General features: G+C 38.6%; 1 protein-coding gene across 3 annotated transcripts in view; it reads left to right on the plus strand.

Moving 5' to 3' along the window:
- LOC118938184 (sialoadhesin-like) overlaps positions 1-17,570 on the plus strand; it is a 60,107-nt gene extending 42,537 nt beyond the window's left edge. For 2 of the 3 annotated variants that reach the window (XM_036940117.1, XM_036940118.1), the window contains 5 exons: positions 15,787-16,029; positions 16,308-16,571; positions 16,768-16,858; positions 16,943-16,997; positions 17,083-17,565. In XM_036940117.1, coding sequence (XP_036796012.1) covers positions 15,787-16,029; positions 16,308-16,571; positions 16,768-16,858; positions 16,943-16,997; positions 17,083-17,322 — 893 coding nt within the window. In that variant the 3' untranslated portion in view covers positions 17,323-17,565. Of the gene's footprint in view, positions 1-15,786; positions 16,030-16,307; positions 16,572-16,767; positions 16,859-16,942; positions 16,998-17,082 lie in introns of all 3 variants that reach the window. The other variant, XM_036940119.1, reaches the window with a different exon arrangement.
- The last annotated feature ends 1,024 nt before the right edge of the window (positions 17,571-18,594 follow it).

An 18,594-nucleotide genomic window follows, 5' to 3' on the forward strand; every position in this document is an offset into this window, starting at 1 on the left:
CGCGTTTGATAACCTAAAGACACAGACTTGAAAACCAAACGCATTTTTTGGTAAGTATAACTCCTTCCACGTCTTCTGATCGAAGAACATCAAAGGTAAGGGAATATTTCTGTGGTTATTTTGGGTTTCTGTGGACTCCAAGATAGAGGAGACATAATGCTAATTTCTGAGCGCCGTCTCATATTATAGCCTAGTGAACAAATTCTGTAACGTTAAAAATAAATGTAACACAGCGGTTGCATTAAGAAGAAGTGTATCTTTCTATCTATATGTAGAACATGTATATTTAGTCAAAGTTTATGATGTGTATTGCTTGTTATCTGACGTTATCTGCCGGAGCTATCATAATTTCTCCGGACATCCGAGTAGCATTTTGTGAACATGGCGTCATTGTAAACAGAGATTCATGGATATAAATAGCATATTATTGAAAAAAACACAAACATACTGTGTAACATGTCCTATTACTGTCATCTGATGAAGATTTTCAAAAGGTTCAGCCACAACAGCAACACCTCCTCAGCCTCCCAGTACGCCTCCACAGGGTAAAGACATCTGTCTGTCATTCAACACATCATTATGAGTTATTCTAAAGTGTTACCAATCAAGTCATATTAACTTTTGAAATGTACAAAGTGATGGAAGGAGGAAGCAGGAGTTCAGGTGCAGGTGTTTGTGTTTTCATACTGTTTGTCTCACTCTCTCCCAGGACCAGGAGGACGGCTCCCATCAATGGTGACGAGTGTTTCTTCTGGAGGACCACCGGCTGTTTCTATGGTGACAGGTGTCGCTTCAAACACAAGCCTGACCAGAGAGGAAGAGACAGGAAACCCTGACAACCTTACAACCCTGAACACCACGTACCGTCCAGATACAGTGGGGCAAAAAATTATTTAGTCAGCTACCAATTGTGCATGTTCTCCCACTTAAAAAGATGAGAGGCCTGTAATTTTCATCATAGGTACACTTCAACTATGACAGACAAAATGAGAAAAAAAATCCAGAAAATCACATTGTAGGATTTTTTATGAATTTCTTTGCAAATTATGGTGGAAAATAAGTATTTGGTCAATAACAAAAGTTTATCTCAATACTTTGTTATATACCCGAACGTGTTGATGAAGGTGCTGCTATAGCAGACGCTATAATGGAACAAGCACACATTGAGGATGTTCAGGAGCCTCCAGACAATCTGAGGCGCTACCCAGAACGAAGGCACCGTCCACCAGACAGACTAGACTTATAAACAAACAAGCAAAAACGAACTGTTCAAGTTCAAATTAAAAGATGCAAAATAACTACAACAAGTTCTGGGAAATGTTTCAGTTGTGGTTTGGTAAAAGTAACTCTGATTGTATAAGAGAAGGAATGTTATGTTCTGTTAATTACTGATGTCCTAGTTTGAGTAAATGTGAAGCTCCAGTTCAATTGCTTGTATTCCGAGTCTTTCTAATTACATAAATAAGTACTAAGTGTTAAGACACTACATACCCTTTGTTGGCAATGACAGAGGTCAAACGTTTTCTGTAAGTCTTCACAAGGTTTTCACACACTGTTGCTGTTATTTTGGCCCATTCCTCCATGCAGATCTCCTCTAGAGCAGTGATGTTTTGGGGCTGTTGCTGGGCAACACGGACTTTCAACTCCCTCCAAAGATGTATCAAACACAGAACTGACACCTACTAGCATTTCCCCACACACTACCAGTCAGTTGACCTCACCCCTTCACTTCACTCTGTAAGTACTCTTGACATTGTCTGGGAAAATTGTTTTTGGTTATTTGTTTTTAGTCATTAGTCATATACTTGAAGGGTAATGTATCATTTTACTTGTTATGTTTTGAGCTGTGTTTTGGTTGTTACATCAGGTTCAGTATTCATAAAGTGTCTCAGGATAGGAGTGTTGATCTACATAGTGATGACATGATTAACCAGGGTAAAATAGACATGTAAACAAACATTGTAACACTGCAGGGTGTGTATTTGTGAGTCACTTCTGTTTTGACTCACAGCTTGGTGATAGCAGCTGTCATTGAACCTGGTGGTCAGTCTTTAGGCTGCTGTACAGCTTGGTGATAGCAGCTATCATTCAACCTGGTGGTCAGTCTTTAGGCTGCTGTACAGCTTGGTGATAGCAGCTGTCATTGAACCTGGTGGTCAGTCTTTAGGCTGCTGTACAGCTTGGTGATAGCAGCTATCATTCAACCTGGTGGTCAGTCTTTAGGCTGCTGTACAGCTTGGTGATAGCAGCTGTCATTGAACCTGGTGGTCAGTCTTTAGGCTGCTGTACAGCTTGGTGATAGCAGCTATCATTCAACCTTGTGGTCAGTCTTTAGGCTGCTGTACAGCTTGAGAATAGGTGCTATCATTGAACCTGGTGGTCAGTCTTTAGGCTGCTGTACAGCTTGACGGACCGTAAAGGATGGAACATTTATCCTCCTGTATTTGGGGTTCTGAGAATAAAACAGCTTCAGAACATTCAGAAATATGTGTTTACAGTTCTACAGATCTGTTCAATACGCTGTTGATGTTTATAATGATGGTGATGATGATGACTTTATTGTATCCATTAGATAAATAGTTTTTGCATCATACATCATGTCATCTTAAATAGACAGACATGCAACACGTCACACACATTACATACATAGTGCAGTAGACTTACAGACAGACAGTATTCACATAGACAACCATATAGCACAATACAACACAACACAATATGAGCCTGGTTCATTTTCAGTAATGAGGCCCTGTACCCCATTTACAGTTTCTACTTCAATGTATCAGGTGGAGTTATTCACCAGCTATAGAGTGAGTTGTTGTTTATGTTTCTAAGACTGCAGGGTGAGAGATGCAACAATGACCTTGAGAACAGCAGGAAGTGTGTTGGTGGTCTTTCTCTGGTCTGTAGCAGGTATGGTCTCATTCATATCTTGATCTGTTTATCAATCTACTGACATTTCTAAAAGGATATGAATCTCTTTCATGCTATTTTAACTGTTTCTTGGACACTACTCTCTCTCTCCAAAGAGTGTCCGTCCTGAACCAATAGTGACACGAACACTCCTCTGAACATGAGGATCATGTCCCCTGACTACCACACTGGCAGTAATTTATTATAATAAATTAATCTATGTATTTGTTTTGAGAATGTCTCTCCCTCTCCCTCTCTTCCTCCCCCCCTCTGCTCCACAGAGTGTCCATCCTGACCCTAACAGTGACACAGACTTAAGAGAACCACCACAGAACCTGGACTGAAGAGAACTACCACAGAACCTGGACTGAAGAGAACCACCACAGAACCTGGACTGAGGAGAACCACCACAGAACCTGGACTGAAGAGAACCACCACAGAACCTGGACTGAAGAGAACCACCACCACCATAGTAACATGAGACACAGTGACTGTGACGATCGTCGTTGGAACCATACTCGGACCAAAGTGCAGCGTGATCTGGGTTCCACATATTTATTTAATGAAAAGCACAAAAACAATAAAGAATAACCGAAACGTGATGTTCAGGAGTGCTCACAGGCAACACAAAAACAAGATCCCACAAAACACAGTGGGGAAAGGGCTGCCTAAATATGATCCCCAATCAGAGACAACAATAAAAAAACGCATCCGATTGGGAACCATACCAGGCCAACATAGAAAAAAACCACACCTAGATTACCCACCCTACTCTCACCCCGACCTAACCAACATAGAGAATACAAAAGGCTCTCTATGGTCAGGGCGTGACAGTCACGGTGGGTTGTGTTTAGGAGTAGTATTAACATGAGACACAGTGATGGTGGGTTGTGTTTAGTTTAGGAGTAGTATTAACATGAGACACAGTGATGGTAGGTTGTGTTTAGGAGTAGTATTAACATGAGACACAGTGACGGTGGGTTGTGTTTAGGAGTAGTATCAACACGAGACACAGTGATGGTGGGTTGTGTTTAGGAGTAGTATCAACAGGAGACACAGTGATGGTGGGTTGTGTTTAGGAGTAGTATCAACACGAGACACAGTGATGGTGGGTTGTGTTTAGGAGTAGTATTAACATGAGACACAGTGATGGTGGGTTGTGTTTAGGAGTAGTTTTAACATGAGACACAGTGATGGTGGGTTGTGTTTAGGAGTAGTATTAACATGAGACACAGTGATGGTGGGTTGTGTTTAGGAGTAGTATTAACATGAGACACAGTGATGGTGGGTTGTGTTTAGGAGTAGTTTTAACATGAGACACAGTGATGGTGGGTTGTGTTTAGGAGTAGTATTAACATGAGACACAGTGATGGTAGGTTGTGTTTAGGAGTAGTATTAACCTTTCTGATCTCCCCATCCCGGATCCGGGATCGTGAATACAGACTCAAGCTCATTACCATAACGCAACGTTAACTATTCATGAAAATCGCAAATGAAATGAAATAAATATGCTAGCTCTCAAGCTTAGCCTTTTGTTAACAACACTGTCATCTCAGATTTTCAAAATATGCTTCTCAACCATTGCAAAACAAGCATTTGTGTAACAGTATTGATGGCTAACGTAGCATTTAGCATTAGCATTCAGCTGGCAACATTTACACAAAAAAACAGAAAAGCATTCAAATAAAATCATTTACCTTTGAAGAACTTCAGATGTTTTCAATGAGGAGACTCTCAGATAGCAAATGTTCAGTTTTTCCTGAAAGATTATTTGTTTAGGACAAATCGCTCCGTTTTCTGCGTCACGTTTAGCTATGAAAAAACCCCTGTATCCAGGATTGTGTAAATCTATCAGCAAGCTCATTAGCATAACACAACGTTAACTATTTATGAAAATCGCAAATGAAATGAAATAAATATGCCATCTCTCAAGCTTAGCCTTTTGTAAACAACACTGTCATCTCAGATTTTCAAAATATGCTTCTCAACCATAGGAAAACAATCATTTGTGTAAAAGTAGCTAGCTAGCGTTAGCATTTAGCGTTAGCATTTAGCGTTAGCATTAGCGTTAGCATCCAGCACGCAACATTAACAAAAACATAAAAGCCTTCAAATAAAATCATTTACCTTTGAAGAACTTCTGATGTTTTCAATGAGGATACTCTCAGTTAGATAGCAGATGCTCAGTTTTTCCAAAAAGATTCCTTGTGTATTAGAAATAGCTCCGTTTTATACATCACATTTGGCTACCAAAAAAAATCTGAAAATTCAGTCCTCAAAACGCGAACTTTTTTCCAAATTAACTCCATAATATCGACTGAAAACATGGCAAACGTTGTTTAGAATCAATCATCAAGGTGTTTTTCACATATCTCTTCATTGATACATCGTTCTTGGACACATGCTTTCTCCCCTGAATCAAATGGTAAAGTAGAAGCAGCTGGCAATTGCGCACCGAATTCGACGCAGGACACCAGGCGGACACTTGGAAAATGTAGTCTCTTATGGTCAATCTTCCAATGATATGCCTACAAATACGTCACAATGCTGCTAAGACCTTGGGCGAACGACAGAAAGTGTAGGCTCATTCCTTGCGCAATCACAGCCATATAAGGAGAGAATGGAAAACAGAGCTTCAGAAATTCTGCTAATTCCTGGGTGATGCATCATCTTGGTTTCGCCTGTAGAATGAGTTCTGGGGCACTTACAGACAAAATCTTTGCAGATTCTGAAACTTCAGAGTGTTTTCTTTCCAAAACTGTCAAGAATATGCATAGTCGAGCATCTTTTCGTGACAAAATATCGCGCTTAAAACGGGAACGTTTTTTATCCAAAAATGAAATAGCGCCCCTAGAGCTAATGAGACAGTGATGGTGGGTTGTGTTTAGGAGTAGTATTAACAGGCTACATTAGACTATATATGGATAACAGGCTACATTAGATTATATATAGATAATATGCTACATTAGACTATATATGGACAACAGGCTACATTAGACTATATATGGATAACAGGCTACATTAGAATATATATGGATAACAGGCTACATTAGACTATATACGGATAACAGGCTACATTAGACTATATATGGATAACAGGCTACTTTAGACTATATATGGACAACAGGCTACATTAGACTATATATGGACAACAGGCTACATTAGACTATATATGGATAACAGGCTACATTAGAATATATATGGATAACAGGCTACATTAGACTATATATGGATAACAGGCTACATTAGACTATATATGGATAACAGGCTACTTTAGACTATATATGGACAACAGGCTACATTAGACTATATATGGATAACAGGCTACATTCAACTATATATGGATAACATGCTACATTAGACTATATATGGATAACATGCTACATTAGACTATATATGGATAACATGCTACATTAGACTATATATGGATACCTTGCTACATTAGACTATATATGGATACCTTGCTACATTATAACATATATGGATAAGAGTCTGCATTAGTCTATATGGACAACAGAGTACATTAGCCTATACAGTCAACACAGCATCACTGTGATGATGATGGTGATGATATTGATGCCTCTGCTACTACCTGTTCTGTCCAGCAGAGGAGGCTGGTGGGCAGATATATAGAAAGACATGCTCATTGTACTGGCTGGAGTGGAATAAATGGAACGGTATCCATTAATTATATTCCAGTCATTACAATTAGCCTTTCCTCCTATATCTCTGCCAACCAGCCTCCTTTATTGTACACAAGGGCCAACAGTGTAACAGAATATGATAGTGGCATATTGTAATACAACAGTGTATGTTTGCTTAACTGTGACTTTGTCAAGTAAACAGTTTAGTTTTTCACTAGTTTATCTAATGTATTTCCAGTGTGTTATGTTGTTATTAACCCAACATTATTGAGGACATTATTATTAGGATGGTGCAGTAATGTTGAGATACCAGTAGGTGGAGCTCTAGTCTAGAACACTGGAACCTTCAGTATTAATTTGATACAGCTGATGAGGAGTGATGGTCATGGGTATTAAATTGAATGGGTTCTAATTGAATGAGATCATAGAACTTTGACCTGTATATACAGAACTCAGAAGGACAAGACAACACATTCTGAGCAATTGTTCACATTCTAAATAGTATAGAGGGCTTGCAGGTGTGTCACAAATCACCTAGCAACCACACCAAGCCCTCTGTAGTCGACTCATTGTTTAAATGGTTCTCTATGTTGTCAAAATATCACGTTGGAAATATGACACATTTAGATATTTTTAAAAATGTAGTCCAACTCAAAATGAAGAAAAGTACATATTGTGCAACAGACTGCATATCTATTTCTGTTGAAATACAGTAACATCCCTTTTCTGATGTACTGGTCTGGTCATCTTGCATGTTAATGACTTAAAGAGGAAGTACAAGGGCAGTTAAATATGTGTCAGCAAAATAACTCACACTAACTGACAGTAAGTTGACTCACTGTACAAGACCTCTCCCCTTCACTTCACTCTGTAAGTACAATTGTCAATATCTTGAAATATAGTTTGGGGTTATTTGTTTTTAGTCATGTAATTGAGGGTAATGTATCATTTTACTTGTTGTTCAGTTTTGAGCTGTGTTTTATGGTCAGTATTCATAAAGTGTCTCAGTGTAGGAGTGTTGATCTACATAGAGATGAGATGATTAACCAGGGTAAAAAAAGACATGCAAACAAACATTGTAGCACTGCAGTGTGTGTGTGCATGTGGGCCTGTGTGTGTGTCTGCGTGTGACACAGCTGATTTATCTGAGGGCCCTTCAGGACCAGACTGATAGGGAGTAGAGTTGACATCTGTACTGTGTAGGATGTGTTTGAACTTTTCTACATCCATAACAACCAGCTCTCTAGACTTTGATACAGACTCCATGGGCCTTCTGGGCCTTCCTGACAGATGTACCTACACTACATGACCAAAAGTATGTGGACACCTGCTCATCAAACAAATCATTAAAAAATCATGGGCATTAATATGGAGTTTGTCCCTGCTATAACAGCCTACATGTTTGGGAAGGCTTTCCACTAGATGTTGGAACATTGCTGCTTGGACTTGCTTCCATTCAGCCACAAGAGCATTAGAGATGTTGGGAACTGATGTTGGACCATTAGAATTGGCGTGCAGTCGGCATTCCAATTCATCCCAAAGGTGTTCGATGTGGTTGAGGTCAGGGCTCTGTCAGTTCTTCCACACCGATCTTGACAAACCATTTCTGTATGGACCTCGCTTTATCCACGGGGGCATTGTCATGCTGTAACAGGAAAGGGCCTTCCCCAAACTGTTGCCTCAAACTTGGAAGCACATAATTGTCTAGAATATCATTTTATGCCATATCGTTTAAGATTTCCTTTCACCGGAACTAAGGGGCCCGAACCATGAAAAACAGCCCCAGACCTTTATTCTTCCTCCACCAAACTTTAGTTGGCATTTTTTTTGGGGGGGCTGGTAGTGTTCTGTCATCCACCAAACCCAGAAACGTCCGTCGAACTGCCAGATGGTGAATCATTATTCATCACTACAGAGAACGCATCTCCACTGCTCCAGAGTCCAATGGTGACGAGTTTTACACCTCTCCAGCCAACAGTTGGCATTGCGCATGGTGATCTTAGGCTTGTGTCCGGCTGCTTGGCCATGTAAACCCTGTTCTGGCAGGGCAGAAATTTATCAAACTGGAAAGGTGTCATCCTTTGACAGTGCCACGTTGAAGGTCACTGAAGTCTTCAGTAAGGCCATTCTACTGACAATGGTTGTCTATGGAGATGGCATGGCTGTGTGCTCGATGTTATACACCAGTCAGCAACGGCTGTGGCATAAACAGCTGAATCCACTCATTTGAGGAGGTGTCCACATTATTTTGTATATATAGTTTCCCCACAGGAATAGTAAACCAACAAACATTTGACCAACTGGGGACGTTTTGTTGGTCCCCACAAGGTCAAATGCTATTTCTAGGGGATTTAGGGTTAAGGTTAGAATCCGTGTCAGGTTTAAGAGGGTTTCTGTTTATGCTGGTATCAACCCTTGTGTTACACGGGCCTATTGCAACTTTCTGCCCCGTTTCTATATTGTACATCCAACCGGTCTGGAGAGGGTGGGAGAACATGACAGGCCGAAGTTTAACAGGAGGAAGACAATTATTGATTAAGTGCTGAGGTTAAAAAGGTTTAACTTTAAAACAAATGTTATAATAAAACATGCAAACTGCATCAATTAAATAAATAATCCCACCAAGTGTCACGATCGTCGTAATAATTGGACCAAGGCGCAGCGTGAGTAGAGTTCCACATCTTTTAATAAATTAAAACTCACCAAACAAAACAATAACAAACAAGTGACCCGTGACACTACTGGTATGCACACAGGAAACTATCTGTAGACAAGATCCCACAAAACACAATGAGGAAATGGCTGCCTAAATATGATCCCCAATCAGAGACAACGATAAACAGCTGTCTCTGATTGGAAGCCATACCCGGGCCAACATAATTCATTAATCACCTAGATGACCCACCTTAATCACTATCATGCCCCAACCAACATAGAGAATAAACAGCTCTCTATGGTCAGGGCGTGACACCAAGAGATGAAGGGATTAAGTGCTCAAAAAATAAGTGCTAGATTAAAGTGCATGGTATAATAAAATGCAATATTAAATATAAGACTAAACCAGTTAGAATCAGTGTTACGGTTCGAATTAGGTTTAGGGTTTGGAGCTAGGGTTTGGGTTAGGGTTAATAGGTTTTGGGGTTAAGGTCAAGGAAAATAGGATTGTGAATGGGACTGTATTTTGTGTCCCCACAAGGTTAGTTTGTGTGTGTGTGTGTGTGTGTGTGTGTGTGTGTGTGTGTGTGTGTGTGTGTGTGTGTGTGTGTGTGTGTGTGTGTGTGTGTGTGTGTGTGTGAATGAGTGAGAGAGTCACTCGCTGTTTAGCCTCACAGCTTGAGGATAGGAGCTGTCATTGAACCTGGTGGTCAGTCTTTAGGCTGCTGTACAGCTTGACGGACCGGTGAGGATGGAACATTTATTCTCCTATATTTGGGTATCTGAGAATAAAACAGCTTCACAACAATCAATGTAGAAATGTTTGTTTGCAGTTTTACAGATCTGTTCAATAAGTGGTTGTTGCTGTTGTTGTTTTTGATGATGATGATGATGATGATGATGATGGTGGTGATGACGACGATGATGATGATGATGGTGATGACTATTGTATCCATTAGGAATTATTTTTGCATCATACATCATGTCAGGTTAATTAAATAGAGAGACATGCAACACGTCACACACATTACACACATAGTGCAATAGACTTACAGACAGACAGTATTCACATAGACAACCATATAGCACAATACAACACAACACAATATGAGCCTGGTTCATTTTCAGTAATGAGGCCCTCTACCCCATTTACAGTTTATACTTCAATGTATCAGGTGGAGTTATTCACCAACTATAGAGTGAGTTGTTGTTTATGTTTCTAAGACTGCAGGGTGGGAGATGCAACAATGGTCTTGAGGACAGCAGGTGGTCATTTTTCTCTGTTGGTCTTTCTCTGGTCTGTAGCAGGTACGGTCTCATTCTTATATTTTAGTTGCCCAGTTTGTCAAACTACAGATATTTCTAAAAGCATAACCATTTTTTATGTCTCCACTTCACTTTAAACAGTTGTCTTTCTCATCTCACTGAGTGAAGCTTATCTGTGGTTTCCATTCACACTCAACCAAAGAGTATCTATGTCTCAACTCAGCAACTATGGAACAAAGTGTTAGTGTGAGTCACAAGACCTTGAACTTAATGTAACGTCCTTGTGATGTCTAACTGTGTTTCAGTGGTACAGAGTCAGAATGTCTGGAGTGTTACATACACCACTCAGAGTATCTGTACCTTGAAGGGGTCAACAGTGGAGATGTCCTGCTCTTACACATATCCCAGTGGTACAGTCACATCAACCTTCTGGTTCACCAAAAAGTTTGATGTGGAGAATTATGTAAATCTGATAAATGACCGAAACTACAAAGGACGTGTGAAAGACCGCAGTGATAAGACGAATGGCCACACCCTGAGAATCACAGACCTGAGAGAAAGTGACTCAGCTGAGTACAAGTTCAGATTTATAACAGATCAGACTGGAGGGAAATATTCTGGCTATCCTGGAGTCACTCTGTCTGTTACAGGTACAGTGATATTATATATAGTGTTGATCTGTTTAATCACACTGTCTGTTACAGGTACAGTGATATTATATATAGTATTGATCTGTTTAATCACTCTGTCTGTTACAGGTACAGTGATATTATATATAGTGTTGACCTGTTTAATCACTCTGTCTGTTACAGGTACAGTGATATTATATATAGTGTTGATCTGTTTAATCACTCTGTTACAGGTACAGTGATATTATATATAGTGTTGATCTGTTTAATCACTCTGTCTGTTACAGGTACAGTGATATTATATATAGTATTGATCTGTTTAATCACTCTGTCTGTTACAGGTACAGTGATATTATATATAGTATTGATCTGTTTAATCACTCTGTCTGTTACAGGTACAGTGATATTATATATAGTGTTGATCTGTTTAGTCACTCTGTCTGTTACAGGTACAGTGATATTATATATAGTGTTGATCTGTTTAATCACTCTGTCTGTTACAGGTACAGTGATATTATATATAGTGTTGATCTGTTTAATCACTCTGTCTGTTACAGGTACAGTGATATTATATATAGTGTTGATCTGTTTAATCACTCTGTTACAGGTACAGTGATATTATATATAGTGTTGATCTGTTTAATCACTCTGTCTGTTACAGGTACAGTGATATTATATATAGTATTGATCTGTTTAATCACTCTGTCTGTTACAGGTACAGTGATATTATATATAGTGTTGATCTGTTTAATCACTCTGTCTGTTACAGGTACAGTGATATTATATATAGTGTTGATCTGTTTAATCACTCTGTCTGTTACAGGTACAGTGATATTATATATGGTGTTGATCTGTTTAATCACTCTGTCTGTTACAGGTACAGTGATATTATATATAGTGTTGATCTGTTTAATCACTCTGTCTGTTACAGGTACAGTGATATTATATATAGTGTTGACCTGTTTAATCACTCTGTCTGTTACAGGTACAGTGATATTATATATAGTGTTGATCTGTTTAATCACTCTGTCTGTTACAGGTACAGTGATATTATATATAGTGTTGATCTGTTTAATCACTCTGTCTGTTACAGGTACAGTGATATTATATATAGTGTTGATCTGTTTAGTCACTCTGTTACAGGTACAGTGATATTATATATAGTGTTGATCTGTTTAATCACTCTGTCTGTTACAGGTACAGTGATATTATATATAGTGTTGATCTGTTTAATCACTCTGTCTGTTACAGGTACAGTGATATTATATATAGTGTTGATCTGTTTAATCACTCTGTCTGTTACAGGTACAGTGATATTATATATAGTGTTGACCTGTTTAATCACTCTGTTACAGGTACAGTGATATTATATATAGTGTTGATCTGTTTAATCACTCTGTCTGTTACAGGTACAGTGATATTATATATAGTGTTGATCTGTTTAATCACTCTGTCTGTTACAGGTACAGTGATATTATATATAGTGTTGACCTGTTTAATCACTCTGTCTGTTACAGGTACAGTGATATTATATATAGTGTTGATCTGTTTAATCACTCTGTCTGTTACAGGTACAGTGATATTATATATAGTGTTGATCTGTTTAATCACTCTGTCTGTTACAGGTACAGTGATATTATATATAGTGTTGATCTGTTTAGTCACTCTGTTACAGGTACAGTGATATTATATATAGTGTTGATCTGTTTAATCACTCTGTCTGTTACAGGTACAGTGATATTATATATAGTGTTGATCTGTTTAATCACTCTGTCTGTTACAGGTACAGTGATATTATATATAGTGTTGATCTGTTTAATCACTCTGTCTGTTACAGGTACAGTGATATTATATATAGTGTTGACCTGTTTAATCACTCTGTTACAGGTACAGTGATATTATATATAGTGTTGATCTGTTTAATCACTCTGTCTGTTACAGGTACAGTGATATTATATATAGTGTTGATCTGTTTAGTCACTCTGTTACAGGTACAGTGATATTATATATAGTGTTGATCTGTTTAATCACTCTGTCTGTTACAGGTACAGTGATATTATATATAGTGTTGATCTGTTTAATCACTCTGTCTGTTACAGGTACAGTGATATTATATATAGTGTTGATCTGTTTAGTCACTCTGTTACAGGTACAGTGATATTATATATAGTGTTGATCTGTTTAATCACTCTGTTACAGGTACAGTGATATTATATATAGTGTTGATCTGTTTAATCACTCTGTCTGTTACAGGTACAGTGATATTATATATAGTGTTGATCTGTTTAATCACTCTGTTACAGGTACAGTGATATTATATATAGTGTTGATCTGTTTAATCACTCTGTCTGTTACAGGTACAGTGATATTATATATAGTGTTGATCTGTTTAATCACTCTGTCTGTTACAGGTACAGTGATATTATATATGGTGTTGATCTGTTTAATCACTCTGTCTGTTACAGGTACAGTGATATTATATATGGTGTTGATCTGTTTAATCACTCTGTCTGTTACAGGTACAGTGATATTATATATAGTGTTGATCTGTTTAATCACTCTGTCTGTTACAGGTACAGTGATATTATATATGGTATTGATCTGTTTAATCACTCTGTTACAGGTACAGTGATATTATATATAGTGTTGATCTGTTTAATCACTCTGTCTGTTACAGGTACAGTGATATTATATATAGTGTTGATCTGTTTAATCACTCTGTCTGTTACAGGTACAGTGATATTATATATAGTGTTGATCTGTTTAATCACTCTGTCTGTTACAGGTACAGTGATATTATATATAGTGTTGATCTGTTTAATCACTCTGTCTGTTACAGGTACAGTGATATTATATATAGTGTTGATCTGTTTAGTCACTCTGTCTGTTACAGGTACAGTGATATTATATATAGTGTTGATCTGTTTAATCACTCTGTCTGTTACAGGTACAGTGATATTATATATAGTGTTGATCTGTTTAATCACTCTGTTACAGGTACAGTGATATTATATATAGTGTTGATCTGTTTAATCACTCTGTCTGTTACAGGTACAGTGATATTATATATAGTGTGGATCTGTTTAATCACTCTGTCTGTTACAGGTACAGTGATATTATATATAGTGTTGATCTGTTTAATCACTCTGTCTGTTACAGGTACAGTGATATTATATATAGTGTTGATCTGTTTAATCACTCTGTCTGTTACAGGTACAGTGATATTATATATAGTGTTGATCTGTTTAATCACTCTGTCTGTTACAGGTACAGTGATATTATATATAGTGTGGATCTGTTTAATCACTCTGTCTGTTACAGGTACAGTGATATTATATATAGTGTTGATCTGTTTAATCACTCTGTTACAGGTACAGTGATATTATATATAGTGTTGATCTGTTTAATCACTCTGTTACAGGTACAGTGATATTATATATAGTGTTGATCTGTTTAATCACTCTGTCTGTTACAGGTACAGTGATATTATATATAGTGTGGATCTGTTTAATCACTCTGTCTGTTACAGGTACAGTGATATTATATATAGTGTTGATCTGTTTAATCACTCTGTTACAGGTACAGTGATATTATATATAGTGTTGATCTGTTTAATCACTCTGTTACAGGTACAGTGATATTATATATAGTGTTGATCTGTTTAATCACTCTGTTACAGGTACAGTGATATTATATATAGTGTTGACCTGTTTAATCACTCTGTCTGTTACAGGTACAGTGATATTATATATAGTGTTGATCTGTTTAATCACTCTGTTACAGGTACAGTGATATTATATATAGTGTTGATCTGTTTAATCACTCTGTCTGTTACAGGTACAGTGATATTATATATAGTGTTGATCTGTTTAATCACTCTGTCTGTTACAGGTACAGTGATATTATATATAGTGTTGATCTGTTTAATCACTCTGTCTGTTACAGGTACAGTGATATTATATATAGTGTTGATCTGTTTAATCACTGTCTGTTACAGGTACAGTGATATTATATATAGTGTGGATCTGTTTAATCACTCTGTTACAGGTACAGTGATATTATATATAGTGTTGATCTGTTTAATCACTCTGTCTGTTACAGGTACAGTGATATTATATATAGTGTTGATCTGTTTAGTCACTCTGTCTGTTACAGGTACAGTGATATTATATATAGTGTTGATCTGTTTAATCACTCTGTCTGTTACAGGTACAGTGATATTATATATAGTGTTGATCTGTTTAATCACTCTGTCTGTTACAGGTACAGTGATATTATATATAGTGTGACCTGTTTAATCACTCTGTCTGTTACAGGTACAGTGATATTACATATAGTGTTGATCTGTTTAATCATTCTGTCTGTTACAGGTACAGTGATATTATATATAGTGTTGATCTGTTTAATCACTCTGTCTGTTACAGGTACAGTGATATTATATATAGTGTTGATCTGTTTAAGTGGTTCTGGAAAAATTGTTTTGATTTGTACAGAAATAATACAATTAATATGAATGTATGGTATAATAGGAATGTCTGAATTGATGATTTGAGAACGTCCACTCCTGCCTCATTTGAACTAGACAACAGGTCATTGATGGATTTAATGTTGTTATCTACTCCAGACCTGCAAACGATTACTTAATGATGTACTCAGTGTTTTAATCCTCTTTCATTTAGGTCTGCTGGTGAAGGTGACTCCTGCCACTGTGACAGAGGGACAGAAGGTGACACTGACCTGTAGCACCACCTGTACTCTGGGTGACAACCCCACCTACGTTTGGTACAAGAATGGACATGTAACCACAAAATCTACCAGTCTGTTCCTAAACCCAGTCAGCAGTGAGGATGCAGGCAGATACTCCTGTTCTGTAGAAGGCCATGAGGATCTCCCCTCTGCTGAAGAGACTCTCACTGTCACATGTGAGGATGTGTGAAACATCTCCAGTTGTATTCTTTTAGTAACATCTTCTCTCATCTATTCTATCTATTATTTCAATCTATGTCCCAGTTCCATGATTGTACTCATCTCATTACTGTAGTAACTACACGTACTTCACAAACACTGTATTGTTACATTAATGTCTAAGTTACACATATTTATATTAATATTTCATTTATTTTAATCATAAATCCAAGTTCCATGATGTTCCTCATGTAAAGCTCTATGTATGAACAATGTGTTACATATTGTCCACCAGATGGCCCAAAGAACACCTCAGTGTCAGTCAGTCCCTCTGGTGAAATAGTGGAGGGCAGTTCAGTGACTCTGACCTGCAGCAGTGATGCCAACCCACCTGTGGACAAATACACCTGGTACAAGAAGAACGTAACCTCACCAAGAGCATCAGGACAGAGTTACAGCATCACTAACATCATCTCTGAGGACAGAGGAGAATATTACTGTGAGGCCCAGAATAGAAAAGGATCTATGAACTCTACATCTCTGATGATCATTGTAGCAGGTAAAGTTACATCTTCAATACTTCAATACAGAACTACATGTTTCAATCTAATCTTAATCATTCTACTCTGACTAATTACACCTTAGTTTACACTGGGTTATAAGATCCCTTAACAAGTATTACTGTCCTGTATTATAGTTCATTTGTAGTTCATTATATCATGCCATGTACTCAAATCATCCATGTTGTATCATAGGGAAACCCACCTCCTTTGTGACTGCAGCTGTAGGAATCATAGTGGTTGTTCTGGTTCTCATCCTCTGTCTCTCTGGCTTCATGTGGTTCAGGTGAGTGAAGTGAAAACTCATTTTTCAGTTTTATTATTTAGCTTTAGTAATATTGATTGATTGATTCATTAATGTGTTAAACAGGAAGAAGGCCTCCAAATCCACCTCTGACACAAGAGACACATCAGAGAATGTACAGGTGAGTCTGTTGGAAACAGAACATGACTGTGTCTTCTTTGTGGAACTTTCCACTCCTCATGTTGTCTGTCCTCTTTCTCCATCAGGGAGACTCTAGTCCAGTGTATGACAACATCTCAAGCATGGCCATGACCTCTACTGCAGCACAGACAGCTGACACAGACAACCAGGATGATGTTCACTATGCCAGCGTCCACTTCTCTGGCTCCAAAAACCAGGAAGTGTCTCTATACTCCACCGTCCAGCTGCCTCAGCCCCAGATTCAGGACGAGGATGTCCAGTATGCTGCTGTGAAATTCAGCCGCCCCAGTGCTGCCACCCGGTGAATGTTTTCTGCCATTACAACAGAGTCAATACTAGAACACTGAACTCACAGACATCATCAAGGGCATTCATATGCTGCTGTTTATTGAAAGAGTAGACAATGATGTCATCAATAAGCAAAACAGTTGACCCCCTAGTGACAACTCATTGTTCCCTGAGATCTCGCCTTCCGGCGCCGACAGAGATGGCCGCCTCGCTTCGCGTTCCTAGGAAACTATGCAGTTTTTTGTTTTTTTACGTGTTATTTCTTACATTAGTACCCCAGGTCATCTTAGGTTTCATTACATACAGTCGAGAAGAACTACTGAATATAAGATCAGCATCAACTCACCATCAGTACGACCAAGAATATGTTTTTCGCGACGCGGATCCTGTGTTCTGCCTTACAAACAGGACAACGGAGTGGATCCTATGCAGCGACCCAAAAAAACGACTCCGAAAGAGAGGGAAACGAGGCGGTCTTCTGGTCAGACTCCGGAAACGGGCACAGCGCGCACCACTCCCTAGCATTCTTCTTGCCAATGTCCAGTCTCTTGACAACAAGGTTGATGAAATCCGAGCAAGGGTAGCATTCCAGAGGGACATCAGAGACTGTAACGTCCTTTGCTTCACTGAAACATGGCTCACTGGAGAGACTCTATCCGAAGCGGTGCAGCCAACGGGTTTCTCCACACATCGCGCTGACAGAAACAAACATCTTTCTGGTAAGAAGAGGGGCGGGGGCGTATGCCTCATGGCCAACGTGACATGGTGTGATGAAAGAAACATACAGGAACTCAAATCCTTCTGTTCACCTGATTTAGAATTCCTCACAATCAAATGTAGACCACATTATCTACCAAGAGAATTATCTTCGATTATAATCACAGCCGTATATATCCCCCCCAAGCAGACACATCGATGGCTCTGAACGAACTTTATTTAACTCTCTGCAAACTGGAAACGATTTATCTGGAGGCTGCATTCATTGTAGCTGGGGATTTTAACAAGGCTAATCTGAAAACAAGACTCCCCAAATTTTATCAGCATATCGATTGCGCAACCAGGGGAGGAAAGACCTTGGATCATTGTTACTCTAACTTCCGCGACGCATATAAGGCCCTGCCCCGCCCCCCTTTCGGAAAAGCTGACCACGACTCCATTTTGTTGATCCCTGCCTACAGACAGAAACTAAAACAAGAGGCTCCCACGCTGAGGTCTGTCCAACGCTGGTCCGACCAAGCTGACTCCACACTCCAAGACTGCTTCCATCACGTGGACTGGGAGATGTTTCG

This window comes from Oncorhynchus mykiss, chromosome 13 (assembly GCF_013265735.2).
Source record: "Oncorhynchus mykiss isolate Arlee chromosome 13, USDA_OmykA_1.1, whole genome shotgun sequence".
Classification (NCBI taxonomy): domain Eukaryota; kingdom Metazoa; phylum Chordata; class Actinopteri; order Salmoniformes; family Salmonidae; genus Oncorhynchus; species Oncorhynchus mykiss.